Genomic DNA, 23,874 nt, shown 5'->3' with positions numbered 1-23,874 from the left:
AACCATAGGACATCAAAGTAAAACAAAAACTTTTAATGTAAGCCTTCAACTAGGTCACATCACAGAGGAAGAAGCTGAATTGTTTCATTGTAGAGTGAAAGAAATTGAAGACTTGGATTTCTATAGAATCTTTCCACAATCTCAGAGCGTTGCAAAGCATTTTACAGCCAATGAAGTACTTTTGAAGTGTAATCACTGTTGTAATGTGGGAAATGCAGCAACTAATTTGCACACAGCAAGACCCCACAAATGGCAATATGATCATGACCAGATAACCTCTCTTTAGGTCTTGATTGAGGATGAATATTGGTCAGGCCACCAATTAAAAACTCCCCTGCTCTTTTTTGAAATAATGCCATGGGATTTTCACATTCACCTGATGGGGCAGACTGGGCCTTGGTTTAAAGTCTTATCTGAAAGCTGGCACCTCAAGCAACATAGATCTCCATTGTTACTGCACTGTGTCAGCCTACATTTTGTGCTCAGGTCTGCAAAGTGGGTTTCGAATCTGCAACCCTCTGACTCAATGCGCCACAGTGCTGACACCACTGAGAATCAAAAGGAATTATTTACACATCCCCAAATTAATATGAAATCTGTCACAATTGTGACAAAGCTGATGCAGTCATAGTATACCAAACATTGTGTCACATCTTAGTAGATGCACGTACGGAACATAATGGAACTGTGAATGATTACTGAGCTGAAGAAAACAGTTTCACCTCTGAGGTTAGAATTCTTTTGGTAATTCCTCAAATGACTGAAGGGAATTGAAGAGTCACACACTATGCAGTAATTGTTAGCTTGGTCCAATTATCATTCACTAGATCACATGACATGCTGAACTTTAAAATGGGCATGTTACATAATGCTTGGGTAAACTTAAGGTTGTGACTGGATCCTTTTATAGAGCTAGCTTGGCTACAGCTTGAAGATTTCAGTAGCCAAGTAAACTAAACTGTAACCACTGGTGGTATTTACAACTGCATTCTATCCCTGCAATCAAAAGCACAAAATTGGGCAATTATAAACATCATCCTTCCAGTCTCCATGGCTATAAACAGATCATCTAAAATTACTTTTAGCAGTGACTAGTTTTTGCAACTAATTAGCTTGCAATTTTAATTATACATTATGAAGCATACCTTTCTTAACTGGTTTTTACACCTTTAAATAGACTTGGGAGTTGGCTGCATTTCAGAATAAGTTAGTTTTACTCGATAAACTTGTAGCATGCACCTTAGTGAGAGAAAGGCTGAATGACTTCCAGCGAATCATGAAGGGCTTTGATCGGGTAAATAGGGAGAATCTAAATAAAGAGAGGATCAGTAACAAGAGGACACAGATTTAAGGTCATTGGCAAAAGGAACCAGAGGGGAAGGTAAGGAGAAATGTTTTTAAGCAGTGGGTAGTTGGGATTCGCAATGCACTACCTGAATGGGTGGTGAAAGCAGATTCAGTAGTAATTTGCAAAAGGGAATCAGAAATAAACTTGAACAGCTTTGTAAATAGAGGCATAGGGCCAGATTTTAGGGCTGTCTTCCTGACTCTGCGTATCTTTTAAAATGGCAGGCAGGACCCAGATGTGCAAGTTGTCTCTCCATTTCCGAAAAATCCAATTTCAACCGACAGGCGGAAAGGGAAGGGTCATGATTTACACAGGAGGGAAATTCAAACTCAGTAGAGCCATTTAACTCAGTGCTGAGTTCAAACAGACCCAATTTGGGCTGTTGCAAAGGTCTTAACCAACAGTGTGGGAGTCACAAATTGATGGAGTAAACACACTTTGAAGGGTAGATAAAGTCTGTTTAACTGTCATGATCTAAAGATTTTTTTAATCCCCTGCTCTTTAAACTTAAAAAAAACAGGCTGCACCTGTCACTCGGAGTTTTAAAAAGCCCTTTGCTGGACTGCTTTGGTTGACAGACCACCTGCTGCAGGTTTGAAAAATACAGAAGCATCTGGTTGTGCGGTTTCAAGAGACATTTTCACAAGAATTATTATTGTATCATTATGAATGCTTAGCTGAGTTTCAAAAGCTACAATTATCTCAGCAGGGGTTCTGAGTTCGCAGTATTAATGACAGTTTAAACAGTCTATTAAAGGATTAGCTGGCTTTGATGTTGCATCTGAATAGAAGTTTGTTTTTAAGATATTAACCAGTTGAAGATATTTAAAACCTCTGAGTAGATTTTTGAATGGGAGTTTTTTCATTATCAAGTGTATACGAGTAAGAGCTGTATTAGATTGTTAGAAGTTTATTTCTCTTCCTCTCCACGTGGCTCCTGAGATCTGACCATGGTGGATACTGGGTGAATAGCTGTGGAGATAGCATGGAGGGTATGAGGAACCATGGGGGTTGGTGGGAGACATGAGTTGGCAACTGAGACAAAGTGCCAGAGAACCAAGTGTGGTGGAGGCAGACTCAATCATGGCTTTCAGTGGAGAACTGGATAATTATCTGAAGAGAAGAAATTTCCAGGGCTACATGGAAAAGGTGGGTGAGTGGGACTACAACAATAACTTATATTTAAATAGCACTTTTAACATAACGAAATGCCTCATCGTGCTTCACAGGACCATTATAAAACAAAGTATGTTTTACTTTGTCACTGAGTCACTGAAGGAGATATTAGATCAGGTGACCATAAGCTTGGTCAAAGAGGTAGGTTTTAAAGAATGTCTTAAAGGGAGAAAGCAAGGTAGAGAGGCAGTGAGGTGTAGGGAGGGAATTCCAGAGCTTGGGGCCTAGGCATTTGAAGACATGGACACCAATGGTAGAGCAATTATAATCAGGGATGCAAAAGAGGCCAGAAAAAAGATTGCAGATAACTCAGAGGGTTGTGGGGCTGGAGGCAATTACAGTGAAAGGGAGGGGCGTGGCCATGGAGGGATTTGAAAAGAAGGATGAAAATTTTAAAATCAAGACATTGCTTTACTGGGAGCCAATGTAGATCAGCAAGCACAGCGGTGATAGGGGAATGGGACTTACAGTGAGTTAAGACGTGGGCAGCAGAGTTTTGATGACTTTATGTTTACGGAGGATGAGTGGGAGACCAGTCAGGAGTGTTTTGGAATAGTCGAGTTTAGAAGTAACAAAGACATGATTGAGGGTTTCAGCAGAAGATGGGCTGAGACAGGGGTGAAATCGAGTGATGTTACTGAGGTGGAAATAGGTGGTCTTTGTGATGGCATGAATGAGAGGCCAGAACTCATCTCAGGATCAAATGTGATACACCATGATTGTCAGCAAACGGCTTCATCTCAGACCATTGTCAGGGAGAGGGATGGAGTCGGTAGCCAGGGAACAGAATTTGGAGCAGGGACTGAAAACCATGGCTTCATTCTTCCCAATGTTTAAATGGAAGAAATTTCTGCTCAGTACTGGACGTCGGATAAGCAGTCTGATCATTCAGCAACAGTGGAGGAGTTGAGAGAGGTTGCGTTGAGGTAAAGCTGGGTGTCATCAGTGTACATGCGGAAACTTGTGCTGTGCCTTCAGGCGATGTCACCCAGGGGCAGCCTGAGGAAGAGAAATAGGAGAGGCCAAAGGATCTTTGGGGGGACACCAGGGGTAACAGTGTGGGAGCAGGAAGAGAAGCTATTGTAATTAACTTGTTGGCTACGATTAGATAGATAAGAATGGAACCACGTGACAGCAGTCCCAACCAGCTGGACAACAGTGGAGGAGTTTTGGAGGAGGATGGTGTGGTCAACCATGCCAAAGGCTGCAGACAGGTCAGGGAGGACAAGGAAGTAAAGTTTATTTTTGTCACAGTCACATAGGATGTCATTTGTGACTTTGATAAGAGCCATTTTGGTACTGTAATGGAGGGATTCAAACATGGAGTTCCGCAAAAGATGGGAACAGATTTGGGAGGCAACAACATGTTCAAGATCTTTGAAGAAGAAAGGGAAGTTGGAAATGGGGCAGTAGTTTGCAAGGACATTGGGGCCAATCATTGCTTTTATGAAGAGAGAGGTGTTGACAGCAGATTTGAAGGACTAGCTGAGTTGCTCTTGCAGAGAGCCAGCATGTACCTGAACAGCCAAGTGGCCTCCTTCTGTGCTGTAATCATTCTATGATTCCACTCTATTCAATTACTGCAAAATAGTTTCTACCCGTGACAAAAGGTGGTGTCCCAACCAGTCATGGATCCAATGTAATGATGAGAGATGGTCTTTTGTTTTCTGTGTAACTTCAAAGTGATTTAACTGTGTTTCTATGGAAAGCTTGTATTACCCAGGAATAGTACTCACATACCAAAAATACTGAGGATAGTCAATTGTGTAATCTCCATGGCAAAGAACTAAACAATGACATAATTCATTCCAATATTGTGGCTAATAACTCATTGTTCCACCATAATGAAACATAGCAATCAGAATTAGTTCCCTCCCAATTCCTGCCCCCAGGAATTCTTTGGCTATAGCACTGAAAGTTGTTTTGTGGTTAAACAATCTGGGGACTTTCCAGAGTTAAGTACAGAAACTTCCGGGAAATCTATGTCTTAGACCAAACAGTTTGGTCACCTGCCTTTTATCTCCTTATGTGGCTCGTTGTCAAATTTTGTTTGTCGTCTCTTTTCAAAATGCTTTGGGACATTTTTACTATGTTAATGGCACAGCATAAATGCAAGGTGTGATAATGTGTGCACGCACATACACATATACACAACTGAGAAATATTGTAACATTAAAAAATTCTTTAACAGTTTATAATTTTTTTTCAAAGAGGAAAGACAAAATTGGTTTTAAACAAATATCTACTGCCTAGTTCAACACGTTCTGGTTGGGGGATACATCTACTTTGCAAAAAGTTTAGAGCCTAATCAAATCTCTTTCTTTCCGTTAATAATCCAACTTGTTAGTAGGGTTAACATTAAACTTTCTCCAATTGTTTCACATTAACCTACTGATTTGAAGTGACACTAATCACGTTTTGAGAGATTAGCCAATACCATTAACACAACAATAAACTCCATTACTTCCCCCCACCCCCAACATCATATGGGAATACAGTATTAACCTGTATAGCCCTCTTGCCTCAAAGTCCTAAAACCTTGAGTCCAAGCCCCTATTCCAGAACTGAGCACAAAATCTTAGGTTTACACTGAGGGAACATAGGGACAGGAGTAGGCCATTGAGCTTCTCCCACCATCTGATGAGATTTTCACTCCATTCACATGCCTTGGTTCCATATTCCTCAATGCCTTTGGCTAGCAAAAATATACATTAATCCCAGATTAAAAATTATTCATTGAATTAGCATCTACTGCTTTTCAAATTTCTACAATCTTCTGTGTGACAAAGTCTTTCCTAACTTCGCTCCTGAATGGCCTAGCTCTAATTTTAAGGTAATGCCCCTTTGCTTTAGACTCCCCCACCTGTAGAAAAAGGTTTCTCTCCATCTGCCTCATCAATTCCTTTCAAAATCCTGAAAACTTCCATCAAATCGCCCCTTAATTCTAATTTTGAGGAACTACAAGCCTAGTTTGATGTAATCCCTCCTCCGAAATTATTCTTTGGAGTCCTGGCAACATTCTGGTGAATCTGCGTAGCACTCTATCTCTACAGCCAGATGATCCTTCCACCCCCTCCGAGGCTGAGGGGTGGCCTGATGGAAGTCTTTAAATGCAGAGAAAATGTTTCCACTTGTGGGGAAGTCCAAAACTTGGAATCATAGATATGAGAAAGTTATTAATAAATCCAACAAAGAATTCAGGAGAAATACCCTTACCCTGAGAGTAGTGAGAATGTGGAACTCACTACCACAAGATGTAAATGAGGCAAATGGCTTAGACGTACTTAAGTGGAAGCTTGATAAGCGCATGCAGAATATGGAGTAAGATATAGAAGGTTATACTTATAGTGTTAGATGAAGAGAAGTGGGGAGAATCTTGTGTGGAACTGGCATAGATGAGTTGTGTTAAATGCCCTTTTTGATGCCATAGATGTGATGCAACTCAATATAAATTCACTGAAGCTGAGATTTAAAAGTGAGTTTCATCAGAAGATTAATGAGGAAACGTTGGTGTAGCTGTTGGTCTATCCATATACTGTGCCCTTTAGTATATACTAACAATATAAATATAAAGGAAAACTGAATGCAACAAATCTGAAGTTAATCCAGGTATAGAAAATTACATTCATGTTTCATACAGGATCGACCCTTCATTGCAACTGGCTGTAAAATCCCCAAATTGAATATTAACCTTTCTTTAGCTCCCAAACACTAACTCACCTGCTGTGCATTTTTTTTCCACACACCCACACTTTAAAAAGTGCAACGAGTTGAAAAAACACTACAGTTGCATAAACAAACTAAACAGTTTAATGAGTGTTGTGTTTGTGTTAGATAGTGTTAATTCCTGGAAAAAAAATGCACCATTCTACTCAATGACCATAATATAGATATTTAGCTGCAGGTGTCAACCTAAGAAAAGCCAGATCAGCAGACAGGAAATAAATGGCTGTTTAGCATCTGGTCACTATTCACTTGATGAACTTTGCTCACTCTTAGTCTCATAAATGGAATAATCTAAAAGACTAAATTTCAACTTTTTTGTTTTCATTTTCCACACTGGTGAAGGTCGCAACAGTTGCAGCAGATATCTTATCAGGGGAAAAATAGTCAAGTCAAATTGCAAACTGATTTAAATGAAGAGAGATGCTTGGTGACAGAAATTGTAAACCCATTGTATTGAACAAGGCAAAGTTCATTACAGCAAGGACTGACTGCAACTCCATTGCAGTAAACAGGGCTAATTAATTTGTTAGAACAAGGCAGATTGCAAGACCACTAAAATAAAAAATCTGGTTTAATACAGTATGAAAAATAACATACTTTCTTACAAATTGATTCAAAAATAATTTGATAGAAAGGGCCAAGTCATTGTGGCATACAGCTGGTGGAATTCAATTCCTTGCCAACTAGAGTCAACACAGGATCATTCTTGGAGCTGGTCACAGCTGGTAGAGGCCTGGGAACAGAAGAGTTGTAACCCTCTCGGCATGGATTGTGTATGGTGTGAGGAGCCTCTGACAATACTAATGCTGATTAAAATAATGTAAATCCATATCTTTAGAGACTCAGGAGGGAAAGGGAATCAAAGCAACTCAAACACTGGCAAAGTACACAGCAATGGATCAATCATGTTTTCCATGGAGGGTACACTCTAGATGCGAGTTACAAAAGTGTAATGCTATGGACTCTGTTCAGGAAGGCTGCAAATTATAATAAACTCGCTCTCAGAGAATGAGAGTTTGTTTTAACTGTGGAGTTGCTGGTTCACATCATAGGGTCTCTATCGCAACACCTCAAGTAATTCATCTTCTTTCCTGCGGAGAGGGATACAGTTCACATTTCGAGTCCGTATGACCTTTCATCAGAACTAATGAAGGGTCATACGGACTCGAAACGTCAACTGTATCGCTCTCCGCAGACGCTGTCAGGCCTGCTGAGTTTTTCCAGGTATTTTTGTTCTAGATTTCCAGCATCTGCAGTATTTTGCTTTTATCATCTCATTTCCTGTCCACTTCCCTACAGGTGTCAGCCATGGCTCAGCGATAGCACTCTCACCTCTGAGCCAGATGGTTGTGGGATCAGAGACTTGAACGTGTAATCTCTGCGGACACACCCGTGCAGCACTGAAGGAGTGCTGACTGTCAGAGGTGCCGTCTTTCAGATGAGGTGTTAAACCCAGGCCCTGTCCATGCTCCCAGGCGTGTGTAAAAGATCCCACTGCACTATTCAAAGGAAGCCAGGAGAGTTCTCCATGATGCCCTACCCAATATTTATCCTTCAACCAATATCACTAAAATAGATTACCTCATCACATGATCACACTGCTATTTGTAGGAGCTTGCTGTGTACAAATTTCCTAAACTACCAGCAGTGACTACATTTTAGAAGTATTTCATTAGCTGCAAAATGCCTTAGAAGGTCCTGATGTGGTGAAAGGTGTGAGAGAAATGCAAGTCATTTTTCCTTCTAATCTATATTAGTCTTGAGTAGGCCAGAGAAAATTCCATCCAGGTAAACAAGGTCAGAATATGAATTATACTCAGGAAATTCTTAATAGTTTACTTGAACTAATGGAGCTTGGGGCTAAAACTAGAATATTCTATAACTGGGGTAAATAGCTTTTCAGTTGAATGGCTGGTATTAATTCGCTCAGGCACAGTAATCATCAGCCGCTAACGCCCTGCACATCATAAAAAAACTGGACATTCATAAGCAGCACAAAAAAAGGCAATCGTAATAATGTGACAAGTGCAAAGTTCCTACTGGTCTACCGTACTGACCGTTTCTTCTAAGTGGGCTACACTTCCTCCCTCTTAATCTACCAGGGTAGACACAGAAGTGGTGAAAGGACATTAGATAAGTGAAGCTCAACGCAAACTGGAGGAACAGCACCTCATCTTCCAACTAGGTAGGTTACAGCCTTCCGGACTTAACATTGAGTTCAACAACTTTAGATCATGAACTCTCTCCTCCATCTCCACCCCCTTTCCGATCCCCCTTATTCCAATAATTTATATATATTTTTCTTTTCCCACCTATTTCCATTATTTTTAAATGTATTTCCATCCATTGTTTTATCTCTACCTTTTAGCCTATTTCAATCCCTTCCCCCACGAGGGCTATCTGTCCCTTGCTCGTCCTGCTTTCTACCCTTAATGTCACCATTAGCACATTTCTTAGCTACACCACCGTCAACACCTCTTTGTCCTTTTGTCTATGACATCTTTTGGCAATCTCCACTTACCAATGGCCCTCTATCCAGCTCTACTTGTCCCACCCCCCCAGCTCCTTAAACCAGCTTATATTTCACCTCTTTTCTATTTTTCCTTAGTTCTGATAAAGAGTCATATGGACTCAAAATGTTAACTGTATTCCTCTCCGCAGATGCTGTCTGACCTGCTGAGTTTTTCCAGATATTTTTGTTTTTGTTTTAGATAAGTGCAGTTTAGCTATTGTGACGTGGACTAAGCTCTGAAAGAAATAAGTGTAAAACGCATAACAGGGATTTTTATTTGTATGAATAATTTTGCTGACCTGATGATATGCATCAAATGATGAAAGATAGTATCATAATGTCAAGCTCAAGCACACTATAAGTAACCTTAGACCCTCCTTGTGTACTTTCCAGGAGTTGGCTGGATAGAATGTCATTGTCAGAAGCCTTTGAATTAGGTCATCTGTCCCAATGGATCAACAGAGGCACAACAAAACCAGGAAAGAGAAAGAATTTTTACTAAAAAAAAACAATTGGCATTTCAATGCTAGTGTTACAATACCTTAACAATGCAATAGGCGGAAAGTAGGACTAGCTGATTTGCTCTTGCAGAGATGGCATTGACTCAACGGGCTGATGTAACCATTCTATAATTCTATCAGTCTGGGAGAATCAGGGCTGAAGATCAAAAACAAAACAGAATTACCTGGAAAAACTCAGCAGGTCTGGCAGCATCGGTGGAGAAGAAAAAAGTTGACGTTTCATGACCCTTCAACAGAACAAAAGCTTGGTCAAAGAGGTAGGATTTAAAGGAAAGAAATGTAGAGAGGGGCAGAGGTTTAAGGAGAAAATTTCAGGACTTAGAACCACAGCCACTGGTAGGGCAATTAAAATCAGAATGTAAGAGACTAGAATTAGGAAGAATTACAGAAGAAAGTCTCTGAACTCTATTATTAGCTCTTGTCAATGTAGCCTCAGAGTGTTAGAACAAAACTTCACAAGAACACTTGCACATGTATAGTTGATATGTTTCATAAAAAATAATGGCATATTAATATTTAAAAACTCTGCGCTTTCAATTTGGTTCTGTGGGTTGTGAGTCATACTGTGTGTCATTTAGCTGAATGATAGTTGGTATGTTCCAGTAATCCCGGCCAGGGCAGGAAAAATGGAGGAAAAACAACAACTTATATTTGTTAACTTGTTTGTATAACTTGTCTCACTTCCTCCAAATAAAAGATGTGGCTATGGGTACCCGCATGGACCCCAGTTATGCCTGTCTCTTTATGGGGTATGTGGAACTTTCCAGTCCTACTCAAGCCCCCTCCCACAACTCTTTCTCCGGTACATCGATGACTGCTTCGGTGCCACTTCATGCTCTCGTCTGGATCTGGAAAAATTTATTAATTTTGCTTCCAATTTCCACCCGTCCATCATTTTCACATGGTCCATCACTGACACTTCCCTTCCTTTCCTTGACCTCTCAGTCTCAATTTCTGGTGATAGACTGTCCACTAATATTCATTAAAAGCCTACCGACTCCCACAGCTACCTCGACTACAGCTCCTCACACCCCGCTTCCTGTAAGGACTCCATCCCATTCTCTCAGTTCCTTCACCTCCTTCACATCTGTTCTGATGATGCCACTTTCCAAAACAGTTACTCTGACATGCCTTCCTTCTTCCTTAACCGAGGTTTTCCACCCATGGTGGTTGACAGGGCCCTCAACCGTGTCTGGCCCATCTCCCATGCATCTGCCCTCCCACCTTCCTCTCCCTCCCAGAACCATGATAGGGTCCCCCTTGTCCTCAGTTATCACCCCACCAGCCTCCTCATTCAAAGGACCATCCTCCGCCATTTTCGCCAACTCCAGCATGATGCCACCACCAAACACATCTTCCCTTCACCTCCCCACTCCCCCCTCCCCCGCAACCCCGGCGGCTTTCCGCAGGGATCGTTCCCTCCGGGACATCCTGGTCCACTCCTCCATCAACCCCTACACCTCAACCCCCTCCCATGGCACCTTCCCATTCAACTGCAGAAGGTGCAACACCTGCCCCTTTACTTCCCCCCCCTCACTGTCCAAGGGCCCAAACACTCCTTTCAAGTGAAGCAGCACTTCAATTGCACTTCCCTCAATTTAGTCTACTGCATTCTCTGCTCCCATTGCAGTTTCCTCTACATTGCAGAGACCAAACACAGACTGGGTGACCGCTTTGCGGAACACCTTCGGTCTGTCTGCAAGCATGACCCAGACCTCCCTGTCACTTGCCATTTCAACACACCACCCTGCTCTCATGCCCACATGTCCATCCTTGGCCTACTGCAATGTTCCAGTGAAGCTCAACGCAAACTGGAGGAACAGCACCTCATCTTCCGACAAGGCACTTTGCAACCTTCCGGGCTTAATATTGAGTTCAACAATTTCAGATCATGAACTCTCTCCTCCATCCCCACCCTTTTTCCAATAATATAACTTTTTAACACTTTTTTTTCTTTTCCCTCCTATTTTTAAATTTATTTCAATCTATTGTTTCATCTCCACCTTTTAGCCCATTTCGATCCCTTCCCCCCACCCCACCCGCACTGGGGCCATCTGCCACTAGCTTGCTTCCCTTAATATCCCCATTAGCACATCTTTTAGATAACATCACCACCATCAACACCCCTTTGTCCTTTTGTCTATGACATCTTTGGCAGTCTCTTCTTGGCCTCCACCTATCACCCTCTATCAAGCTCTCCTGTCCCACCCCCTCCAACCAGCTTATATTTCATCTCATTTCTATATGTCTTAGTTCTGATGAAGGGTCATACGGACTCAAAACGTCAACTATATCCCTCTCCGCAGATGCTGTCAGACCTGCTGAATTTTTCCAGGTATTTTTGTTTTTGTTCTAGATTTCCAGCATCCACAGTATTTTGCTTTTAACTTATATTTATGTGGCGCCATTAATGTAATAAAACTTTACAAGGACCCTCACAGGAGCATTATAAAGCAAAATCTGACACCAAGCCACATAAGGCAATATTAGGGCAAAAGCAGAGTCAAAGAGATAGATTTTAAGCAGCATCTTAAGAGAGGGAACAATGTTTGAGAGGCAGAGAGATTTAGGAAAGGAATTCCACAGCTTAGGGCCTAGGCAGCTGGAGGCATGGCCACCGATGGTGGAGTGACTAAAATCGGGGATGCTCAAGATGCCAGAATTGAAGGAGCGCAGATATCTCAGAGAATGAAGGACTGGAGGAGATTACAGAGTTAGGGAGGGGTGAGGCCATGCAGCAATTTGTAAATAAGGATGAAAATTCTGAAATTGAGGCATTGCTTAACTGGGCGTCATGATAGGTCACCGGGCATGGGGTGATGGGTGAATGGGACTTGGTGTGAGTGAGGACATAGGAAGCAGAATTTTGGTTGACCTCAAGTTTAAGCAGGGTCAAATTTGAGAGGTCAGCCAGGAAAGCATCAAAATAATCAAGTCCAGAGGAAACAAAGGTATGGATCAGGGGTTCAGCAGATGAGCTGAGGCAGGGGTGGAGTCAGGCGTTGTTGCGGAGTTGAAAGTAGGTGGTCTTAATATGGCACAGGATTTTTAAAAATTAATTCATGGGACGTGGGTGTTGCTAGCTAGGCCAGCATTTATTGCCCAACCCTAATTGCCCTTGAGAAGGTGGTAATTAGTCTCATGGCGAGGGATAGAAGAGAAATGTACACCAAATTCTAACTTTATAAATCTGTATTTGGCATTCACACAAGCTTATTTTTTTGAACGTGAGCCTAATTTAAAAGCCCTAAGGCATTCAGCACCAAAAGAGTTAACTTCTCCTGTTGAAAAGTCAGCTTTTTGAACCAATGGAGTCAAAGTACACTTCAATCCCAGAATCATTTCCTTCAACTGTTTTGTGTATAATTGACACAAAGAGGGAAGGGTTTGTGTGTAATCTGCCAAGCCAACCTTAAAATATTTATGACTCATTAACAGAGGAAAAAAACACACACACATACACACACACACACAAACACAGCCTCAAGTGCATCGCACCATGCTGTGCCAGCTGATAACAAGAGTGAAGAATGGAAAACCAACACTGACAGGAAAAAGGCTTTCAGTGCAACTCGCTTCCGTTCAGTGTCAGGTTCACTGTCGTCTATGTTAACCATTGAGAAGTAAAGGTCGATGGCAATGCATTTAAGGCAATGGCACCATTAGCACGGACAGAGGAGACACATGTTGGAGATTTTGACGGATTAAAATGATCAAACTGGATGCACCTTTTGAACAGGTAATAAACATTTGCCACATTCTGTTACATTTGCTGGTAGCTTAGACATGGAGTGGAAGCATTTGTTTAAACTACAATACAGCAGGACTGGGAGATTAAGATTTCCTGTGGTTATTTCTGCTTTCCTACATCGTAGCAGGTTCAATTTATTAATTTGACCAGTAATTTATTACAAATGATAACATTCACTGGTGCCCAGGGACCATTGAAACAAGTTAAACGAATTTCTGATTTGCAAATAACAAACTAACCGGTTGGACTATTGTGGTAATGTACAGATGTACCAATAAGTATTGACTTCAAAATTAAATCAGAGCGACAGCAGGCAGGAAATTGAAATGAAATCTTTATTGTATGTGGCGCCTGATCAGCACTGAACAATTGTGCACATTTCTTCTATTATTTGCTTTCAGGAAAACAGCTATCTTGGCTTCATTTAACATGTTTTCAACTAATCTAAAAATACGAGCCTCCTCCAGGCATTAAACAGCATTCTACAGTTCTGAGTGTGTGTGTGCACAAGTGACACTTTATGTTTACCATCACACTATTACTTGCCGATCCTTCCACATTCTCTCACCACCACTACTTCTTGTTTAGCCATTGGATTTATCTTTTGTGCCATTTTAAATATGTCACATACCAAAGTTTTGTTTAGGTCACAAAATACTGTTCTGCTTAAAAACTTTGCTGCACCAAGTGGTTAACAATATTGCTGAGGAGAGAATATTTGTTCAGTAATTGAATTTTAAGAAATGTCACCTAAAGATCAAAAAACAAGTTAGGTCTGGGTTGACTACAATTATGCACCATATTGCTGCATCACTTCATTTACAAACTGATTAAAGGCTCCACTGCTAAAAGGGAGTCAGTGAACTGGAATCCTAAGGATAAAGACAGTCAGAATGGGCCATCAGCACTCACATTCAAAGTTCCCTTGAGGAAAGTACTTGCTTGGGTGAGGGACTGACTGAAAGGCTGCTTGGTCCAGCACTCCAGCAGGTCACCACCTTAACAAGTCAAGAGGAGAGACTGAGACTGACAGTGAGGGCAATCTGTGCACATCAATATTTTCCCTCCCTACATCTCTTCACCTCTCTTTCTTTCTTTAAGGCACTCCTTGAAACCTACCTCTTTAACAAACACCTGTCCTAACATCTCCAAGTGCCCAGTGTCAAATGTTGCCGGGTAACACTCCTGTGAAGTGCTTTGGGGTGATTTACTACATTAAAGGTGCTATATAAATGCAAGTTGTTATTGAGAACCTCGAGCTCTTACAGTCAACAAAGTTGTCTTTTTTTAAAAATAAATGAATACTTAAGCAGCAATTGCCTTGATTGATATATCTGCCTGTCTTGTAGGAGCAATCAAGCTTTTATTAAAAGTTCATCAACATCTTGTGGGAAGCAATTTGTTATTTTCTTTCATGATTCAGATTTGTGTAAGTGAGATCTGTGGTCAGAGACTTGTGTTAACTGAAGTGGGCGTTGTGTAAAGACAAAAATGATTCTTATGAATTTCACAGGAAATTACGAAAGTAGAAATGGCAACCTCTAACAGGCTGAATACATTTCAATTGATCTTGAGTACCAACAGTACAACTGAAAATTCTCAGTTCAGCCTTCCATGTGACCTGAGCCCTTTAACAATTCATGTAATGCTGCTTTATCATCTCAAATAGGCAACTACCAGGAATAAATGCTCTCTGACCAGTTAATCAGATGCCTTCATTTCAATTATCTCAAATATTTAAACTCCTTGCATAAAAGTCATGTATGGACAATCTTTCTTTTACACTTATACATATTTTATATTCTTTTTGTTAGTTAGATCGCTATATTTTGCCTCTTCCTCCTTTCTCCATCTGCTTTCCAGTAGTCTTATAGTAGGTGGAGGCCAGATCGTGGACCTCCTCCAGTGCCTCTGTGAAACTAGAGGGACATGACAACAACTCAGGGCAAACCTCTTCCTTCCCAAACAGGCTTCACATAGCATTCCATAGCAGCTGGGCATCTCACAATGTCAACAACAAACAACAACAGCCTCACACCAAAATGTAAAATCTTAGGGTTCTGCAATGGGCCTCTGACATTATCCTGACCACTAAGGACACCCTTTTTCAAGCACAACTGTCTCCATATTGTCAACAGGGATAGCTTTCTCAAAGGACATTAGCGAACCAGCTAGATTTTTATGACAATCCAGTAGCTTTCTTGCACATTCTCTTCTCATGCTAGCCCATAATTTACTTCGATTCATAGCTTGCTGTGGTGGGATTTGAACTCGCTTCTTCTGGTTTGCTAGTCCAGTCCCACAACCACTATGCTCTCCGACTCCCACAGTGTAATCATTGCAATGAATGAATAGAATGGAATGGACTCCTGGCAGCAATCTAAGCAATGTGCACCTTTATGATGCTTTATCACATCAAAACATCCTGAAGCATTTCACACAATGAATTTCTTCTAAAATGCAAGTGGATATTGGTGTCCTTCAGCACAGCAATGAGATGACTGCTTTTAGAGGTGTTGACTAGGGGAGCAACGGAGGTCACGATGGTCAGAGAATACCTTAATTTTATTTAAATAGCCCTATGGGGATTTTTAATATCCGACAGAACCACTGAAACAAGCAGACAGTATCTCGGTTTATGTTATAACAATTTGAACCCTCTCCCAACTCTTCTTTTAAGTTCATGCTCACCACAAAAGGCTGTTTGCACAGGCAAGACCTCACATTCTATGAACTGAAATGTGACCGCATGCAAATCATGTCCATGGGGCAGAGTACCTAGACTCAACAATAAAACCCTTTTACTGTTTATAAATACACTGGAAATGGCATGTGCTGCCCGGACTCTCCAAAATTAATACACTGGCAAACAGTAGAAGTCAGGCCCAAAGATACCAATCCATTTTTTATTGAGACATGGAAGCAATGTACAACAAGCAGAGAATGAGTCTTGTAACTCATACCCTCATAAACTCTAGACCATTCATTCCTGATGAAAAGCTCTACATCAGCTCCAAATAAACTCCAAAAAGAGTAATTTCCAGCCTCCAGCCTGTGAAGTGGTACAATGAGGAAGAAATTAAAGAACATTAGGCACACAGCTGGTTTATCAGCTTCTACTTCCTTTTTCAAAGTCAAACCAATACAAAATGACAGAATGTATATCTTGATTAATAAAACTTGACTTGTCCAAACAATGCACTTTCACAAAAAGTTAGAGGCATCTACTAATATGATTACAATATGGATACTATGATAATATGACCAATTGTGTCCCAAACGACATTTGTTAAAGGCATCAAACTATTTTGATTTTGATGCAGGGCAATAAAGCCGACAAGCAGTTATCAGTGGGAATGAGTCATAGAGTCATAGAGGTCTACAGCACAGAAAAAGGTCCTTTGGTCCATCGAGTCTGCGCCAGTCAAACAAATACCTAACTATTCTAGTCCCATTTTCCAGCACTAGGCCTCTGCCACCCTTTCAGGCAGTGAGTTCCAGATTCCCACCACCCTCTGGATGAAAAAATTCTTCCTCACATCCCCTCTGAACCTTCCGCCCCTTACCTTAAATCCATGGCCCCTGGTTATTGATCCCTCCACCAAGGGGAAAAGTTCCTTCCTGTCTACCCTATCTATGCCCCTCATAATTTTATATATCTCAATCATGTCCCCCCCACAATCTCCTCTGCTCCAGGGAAAATATCCCCAGTCTATCCAATCTCTCTTCATACCTAAAACTCTCCAGCCCAGGCAACATCCTGGTAAAGCTCCTCTGCACTCTCTCTAGTGCAATCACATCCTTCCTATAATGCGGATTCCAGCACTGCATACAATACTCTAGCTGTGGCCTAACCAGCGTTTTATGCAGTTCCAGCATAACCTTCCTGCTCTTATATTCTATGCCTCGGCTAATAAAGGCAAGTATCCCATATGCCTTCTTAACCACCTTAACTATCTGTCCCGCTACCTTAAGGGACCAGTGGACATACACACCAAGGTCCCTCTGATCCTCAGTATTTCCCAGAGTCCTACCATTCATCGTGTATTCCCATGCCTTGTTTGTCCTGCCCAAGGGTATCACCTCACACATATCCGGATTAAATTCCATCTGGCTAGCCCGTCTACGTGCACCTGTAATCTAAGGCTATCCTCCTCAATATTTACCACCCCACCAATTTTCGTGTCATCCGCGAACTTACTGATCAGCCTCCTACATTCAAGTCTAAGTCGTTTATATATACCACAAACAGCAAGGGTTACAGCAACGATCCCTGGGGAATCCCACTGGACACAGGCATCCAGCCAGAAAAACACCCCTTGACCATCACCCTCTGCTTCCTGCCTCTTAGCCAATCCTGGATCCAATTTGCCAAATTGCCTTGGATCCCTTGGGCTCTTACCTTCTTTATCAGTCTCCCATGCGGGACCTCATCAAAAGCCTTGCTGAAGTCCAAGTAGACTACGTCAGATGCATTGCCCTCATCTATACACCTGGTCACCTCTTCGAAAAATTCAATCAAATTGGTCAGGCATGACCTCCCCTTAACAAAACCATGCTGACTGTCCTTGATTAATCCCTGCCTCTCCAAGTGTAGATTAATTCTGTCCATCAGAATTGCTTCCAACAGTTTCCCCACCACTGAGGTTAGACTGACTGCCCTGTAATTCCCTGGTTTATCCCTTCCTCCCTTCTTGAATAACGGTACCACATTGGCTGTCCTCCAGTCCTCTCGAATCCTGTATATCTCTCGACATCCAGGGTGCCCTGGATTTGTTGGTCCCACCCTTTATCTTTACTGGATTATGTTGGCCCTGTACTCTCCCTATTTCCTTCTTGAATGAGTCCAACTGCTCTGACGCAGATTTACCTAAAAGTAGCTGCTCCCAGTCCATTCTGTTTCCCTTTGGAGGATTGGTCTGAGGAATACCTTACCAGCAGGCAGTCACCACAGTTCATTTAACATTGCTAGAAATTCGATAAAACATCGAATTTGGACATTATGAACCGATGATCTAGTCAAAACAATGCCTCCATGAATGCAGCACTCCCTCTCTACTGCACCAAGTCCCGGTATAGGCTTTGAACCTTCCAATCTTAAAGCAATGCTGTTATCAATTGAGCAAAGCTGTGATACAGAACCTCAAAAACACAGTCAGGCAATTTGTAACAGTCGAGCATATCTAGTGATCTAGAATTACAAAGCACAGGAGGAGGCCATTTGGCCCACTGAGACTGCACCAGCCCTTTGAAAGAGCTGTCCGATTAATCCCATTAACCTGCTCTTACCCCATCACCCAACAAATGTTTTTTTTTCCCCCTCATATCTGAGTTAATATCTCCTTGTGATTCGGTGTCAGTTTTTTTTCTGAGAAGGCACTTGTGGAGCACCTTGGGATACTTTGCTATGGTAAAGGCACTATATAAATGCAGATTGTTGTTGTTGTTCAAAGCTTTAATTTGTGCCCCTCTGCTATATTAGCAACTGAAGAGGTTGGTAAATTCATTTTGTTGCACAAGAACCATGTGACAGAATGTGATCTGCTGCACCAATTTAACTTTTGATAGCACAAATGAAATGTTTCCAATTACTGATTTAATTCTGGCATGTTCATATGGATCTGTTTGGATTAATTTGTTGCATACAGTAGATAGTGAAATCTGACTGTAGGAGTGCCTGAAAATTCTTTGTAGCAAAAGATTAAAAGTCACATGGTCCTCTTTCAAGTGACCAGTTGCTACATTTCTGGTTGGTTTTATCAACATGAGGTCATGAGACTGTTGATGTGTTTTGGGCAGAATCTGTAGGAGTGGGATAAGAGTCAGTGTGTTGTAGCATTGAGTGCCACCATGAGAATGGACTCAGGCAAGCCCATTAGCCTCATTATAAATTCTACCAATGCAATTAATCTGAATTAAAGTTTTCCAGACTTTATTCCTATCTGACCCTTGTAAATTAAGATGCAGATTCTCCAGATGCCATTTTCCCAATTAATGTTGGTGGTGGGGGTTACAGGATGGGGAGGTGGATGTTGACAAACAGAGGTGCAGAAAAAAAGGATAAAGTAGTAGCCATTTTCCCACACCTTCTGATGCAAGACCTACATTCACATAGCGCCTTTCACAACCTCAGGACATCCCAAAGTGTTGTACAGCCAATTAAGTACTTTTTGAAGTTTCGTCACTGTTGTGATGTAGAAAATACAGTCACCAATTTGCGCACAGCAAGCTCTGACAAACAGCAATGTGACAATGACCAGATATGCTGTTTTAGTGAGGGTGAGGAATAAATGTTGACCAGGGCACCAGGGAGAATTCACCTGCTCTTCTTCCAATAGTACCATGGGATCTTTTACATCCACCTCAAAGGGCAGACAGAGCTACAGTTTAATGTTTGATCTGAAAGACACTTCCAACTGAGTGTCAACCCAGATTTTGTTCTCCAATCTGGAGTGGAACATGAACCTACAACCTTCTAAATTAGAGACAGGAGTGCTACCATGGAGCTGGAAATCTGTGAGCTGTACTCTTAATTGGGGAATATTGATGGGAGAGAGAAAGGAGAGAGAAACTTTGTTTGTAATATAGCAATAGCAGACCTGCCCAACAATGCTGAGGACCCAGTGTTAGTGAAATTCATAATCAAACTGAGTCACTGCTTCCATTTCACGTATGAGTTCCTCTCTTAAACTAATGGCAACAGTACTGGACTGTACTGTGGTAGTAAATTAAAAAATTTTCAAGTACTGCACATCAGCCAATACACCTTAGCATCAGTTATGCCTCATCTAATTAGGAATCAAATTATGGATAGGACTATGTCATAATGTGTTGGATTGGCTGGGTGCTCTACTAGTGAGTAAAATGTTTTGCTGGTTTTACCTTTACTATTTCTGATGCATTAAGGTAAAAATACTACAGGTCAGAAGTTGTTGTAATGGCAGTTTTGATGGTAAATGACATTAATGGGACAGCTATAATTGATGGCTCCGAACATTTCCATTGCAAAATCCTGAAATGTTGATTCAATTACAGAGTAGAATGTGCATCTGGGAATATCACGCCCAATGGCTCATCTGCCTGAACAATGACAGGAAAGGATAATGAAAGAAGCAGAGCGACTGACAGAGAAAAAAATATGGCGAGGGTCAAATTAAAGACAGAAACGGGAGGGAGAAAGAAAGAAGGTGGCCTAAGAGAGAGAGAGAGAAGAATGAGACAAAAAGAGGAAGTAAGAAAAAATTGAAAACAAGCAGAAGAGGACATTGTAACTCATTTGTGTTCAAGAATTGTTGTATTAGTCTTTGGAAAGTTAACGAGTGACTGCTAGGGTATTTGCATGAAACATACAAACATTCTTGGATCACTTCGTGGATACCCCATTATAGGAATTGTTATATGAAGAGATAAATTAGTGTATGAAATCACAAATATGATAACACAAAATGACAGAAAAGCAATTTTCATGTTAACCAGAAAGCATGCAGTTTACAGCTATGTCATATGTCATATTTTCACAGTGGAGGAATATATTTCTATTTATCACTGAAGAATTCCAAGACAAAAAAGGCAATTTCCATCTTGCTCACCTTTTACCACCCTTGCAGGTGCATGATACAATGATAATGGAGCTGCTTATAAATCATAGCAGTCAATCTCTATCAGTTAGACTGCAACAGACTGCAACAGATCCATTCATGAGGTGAAGAAAACCCCAGTGGTAAAGAGTTTGGGGAACCATTGATCCAAAACCAACAATTTCCAGAAAGGGTAGAATATGTTAGGGGTGGAAGTGGGAGTCTGAATGTCGACACACATCCTCAAAATAAAGAATCTGAACAAATGCTAGCAGAGAACATGCTGAAAAAAGGTGACTCGTTCCCCTTTCTGTTCATTGTCAAATAATGGATGCAGAATATGAACAGTATGTTTCTGAATGTTTAAAAAAAAGTTGAAAAGTAGCTACATTTACAGTGTATTCGATAATGAAAAAGGGCTATTTGCTTTACAAGAATTCTGCAAAAGCACAAATGATTAGTGGGATTGGAATATGGATCCATTCCTCATGATAAATGTCAAGCCTCAGTGTGTTTTTGACATATTCAATGTTCTTTGTATACACCTTCACCTAGTACCTGTTCACATGACCTAGCCAAGACTGGTAACTCACTGTGAGGGAAATCAGAAGATTTATCCCAGTATCTCTCCAAGATTCATACAATACCACCAATCCACCAAATTGACTTTGTCTACTTCGAATTGATGCACCTAGTTAAAACTTAGAATTCTTATTATTTTACAAAGCTCCCCTCACCCCAAAAGATAGATTCCATTTCTAACTGTAATTCATTTTTTGTTTCCACAGCCAAGCTAGCAATCTGCTGAAAGAGGCCAAGTGAAGTCACTATGTGGAGTTGTGTAGGTTCTAATGGAACAGTGGACGGTGTGGACCATCAGTTCTGCTACGACCTTGAACTGGTCTTTTCCATCCTCTCCATCGTTTACCTCATTATCTGCTTCCCTTTCAGTATCTGCTACAACTCCCTGCTAGTCCTAGTCAACCTCTACAACAAGCCAGCAATGACCATGCCCGACGTTTACTTTGTCAATATAGCAATCGCAGGTCTCATCCTCAGTCTCGTAGCCCTGATACAGTTGCTGGGCCCAGACAATCCACAGTGGGCTGTGTGGAGCTTCAACAGGGAAGTCTACATCACCTTGCTCATATTGTTTAACATCTCAGCTCTGGTGACCATGTACTCAACCACTTTGCTCAGCTTGGACTACTACATTGAACAAGCTTTGCCAAGAACTTACATGTCCAGTGTCTATAACACCAAGCACGTCTGCGGGTTCATCTGGGGAGGGGCTGTGCTTACCAGCTTTTCATCTCTTCTACTCTACGTGTGCAGCCACGTTCCCAAGATAATTGAGTGTTCAAAAATACAGAATAAAGAGGTGGCAGATACCATCATGGTTTTTATTGGCTTCTTTGTGCCTGCTATCGCAGTGCTCTATGCCTTAATCCTGATTCTCCGAATACGGAACCAGTCCACCCCTCTTGATCAAGATTCTTCAAGGCTGGATCCTTCTACGCACAAGTTGCTGGTGGCCACAGTCTGTACTCAGTTTATACTGTGGACCCCTTATTACATGACACTGTTAGTTCACATCACGTTTAACCCTAAAGGATCAGACTTGATAACACAGTACCAAATTTACTATTTTGTTAAGGGCTTATCGAAGCTGCTAGCTTATTCATGTAGCTTTGTTATACCGCTGCTCTACACTTACATGCACAAGAACTTCACCAACAAACTGAGGCAGCTTGTCAGAAAACTGGATTGTCGGACTGAAGGATGTCCTCACCAACACTCAGAGGTTCAGCAACAAGTCTTTTTGAGCTAAGGTTCCTTCAAAAGTTATATATCTTCACGAATCAAGGTGGAGCAACAAAAAATTTGCAGTGCTGATATATTAGTCCAAAGAGCAATAGACCTACAGCGCCTGCCAACTGACATTAGCTATTGCAGAGGGGGTACAATTCCATTGTAATGGGAATCCTGTAGGCTATAGAGATCCAAAACCATTTCATGGTACAACATCACACTGGCCTTTGTTAACCAATTCCCTAAACTCAATCCAGCAATGGAATATATTTTTAGGTGTTGTTAACATCTCATAGCATCCAAAGCTGTGTCAACAGTCAGTGGAATGTGCAAGCTAGCACATGGTGAAACCAAACCTTCACAAGGCTTGTCTGCATCAGAACCAACTAAAGTGTTTTGCTTGGCTGAGTAACAAAACAAAAATGACTGTCGGTCAGGCCTTGAATCCGGGTCCACTGTTTGCATGTCCCAAAGTAACAGGAACAGCTGATGATAGTCATAAGGGGCCAAGAATGTTTCCATTTGTGATCAGCTACTCAGACAGGGGTGACCAGTGAACTCCACCCACCATTCTGAATGTTACTCAACTAAAGCCGACCAATTGAATGATTTCTTTTTGTGTTTGGAAGGACGTCTTACTGAAAGTCTCAGCAAAGGTCATCCAATACAGGACTTGTTCCAAGGCCTGTGGCTTAGTCTTAGTAAACTGCTAGGAAACCTTCAACCATTGTGATGTATACAGGATTGGTCATTTTTGGCAGCAAGTTACAATGATTATCTCCACAACTGAGCCTATTCAGACATCTCAAAACTGACAATATCCCAATGGGCTGTGATCAGCTTCACAAATGGACAAATGTACCATTTCTCACTGCTGCCATTCCATCTATTCAATGCGTGGTGTCATCATTAACTAATTTGTGAATTATAATTTTGGGTTTTGTAGATATATAACTATTTCCACAGTTCCTAGATCAAACACAACAGTATAAAATAGTCCAATGCTATTTATTGTCATTGCTTTGTAAATAAAGAGAGTTATATCCTAAAGCTAACAGTTTGAGATTGTTTCAGGAATACACTTAACACTACAATCTGAGGTAGTATAGACACACCACTTAAAACAATTACAATATGCAATGAGAATTTTCATTAAAAATGCAAATGATGAGTGGTGCAGCAAGTAATAGCATTGTCCAGGCCTGGGATTGATGCCACCCACTACCAATAGAAAGAAAGTGCTGCAAAGATCCCAAGTTAAATAAGTTTGAAACCACCTTAACCTAGTTCTCTTTTGATATGAATAAAACACTGTCCATTATTTAGATTCACTAGCAGCCTCACACACAAAGATGGTTGATAGAGGGATTAGAAATTTCACACTGGTCCAAATAAATAGGGCCACCATGAAACTACACCTGATCAATGTGTAACTGACCATTGGTGCTGGG

General features: G+C 41.2%; 2 protein-coding genes across 9 annotated transcripts in view; one reads left to right on the top strand and one right to left on the bottom strand.

Moving 5' to 3' along the window:
* gpr146 (G protein-coupled receptor 146) overlaps positions 1-23,473 on the top strand; it is an 85,132-nt gene extending 61,659 nt beyond the window's left edge. For 6 of the 8 annotated variants that reach the window (XM_041206110.1, XM_041206113.1, XM_041206109.1 and 3 more), the window contains one exon: positions 21,400-23,473. In XM_041206110.1, coding sequence (XP_041062044.1) covers positions 21,441-22,442 — 1,002 coding nt within the window. In that variant the 5' untranslated portion in view covers positions 21,400-21,440 and the 3' untranslated portion in view covers positions 22,443-23,473. Of the gene's footprint in view, positions 1-12,734; positions 13,023-20,069; positions 20,266-21,399 lie in introns of those variants that run through there. The other 2 variants (XM_041206116.1, XM_041206114.1) reach the window with 2 other exon arrangements.
* LOC121287954 (uncharacterized protein C7orf50) overlaps positions 1-23,874 on the bottom strand; it is a 345,582-nt gene that overhangs the window by 96,683 nt on the left and 225,025 nt on the right. The window lies entirely within an intron of this gene.

Source organism: Carcharodon carcharias, chromosome 15 (genome assembly GCF_017639515.1).
Source record: "Carcharodon carcharias isolate sCarCar2 chromosome 15, sCarCar2.pri, whole genome shotgun sequence".
NCBI classification, from domain to species: Eukaryota; Metazoa; Chordata; class Chondrichthyes; order Lamniformes; family Lamnidae; genus Carcharodon; species Carcharodon carcharias.
This window is presented reverse-complemented; position numbering and strand designations above follow the sequence as displayed.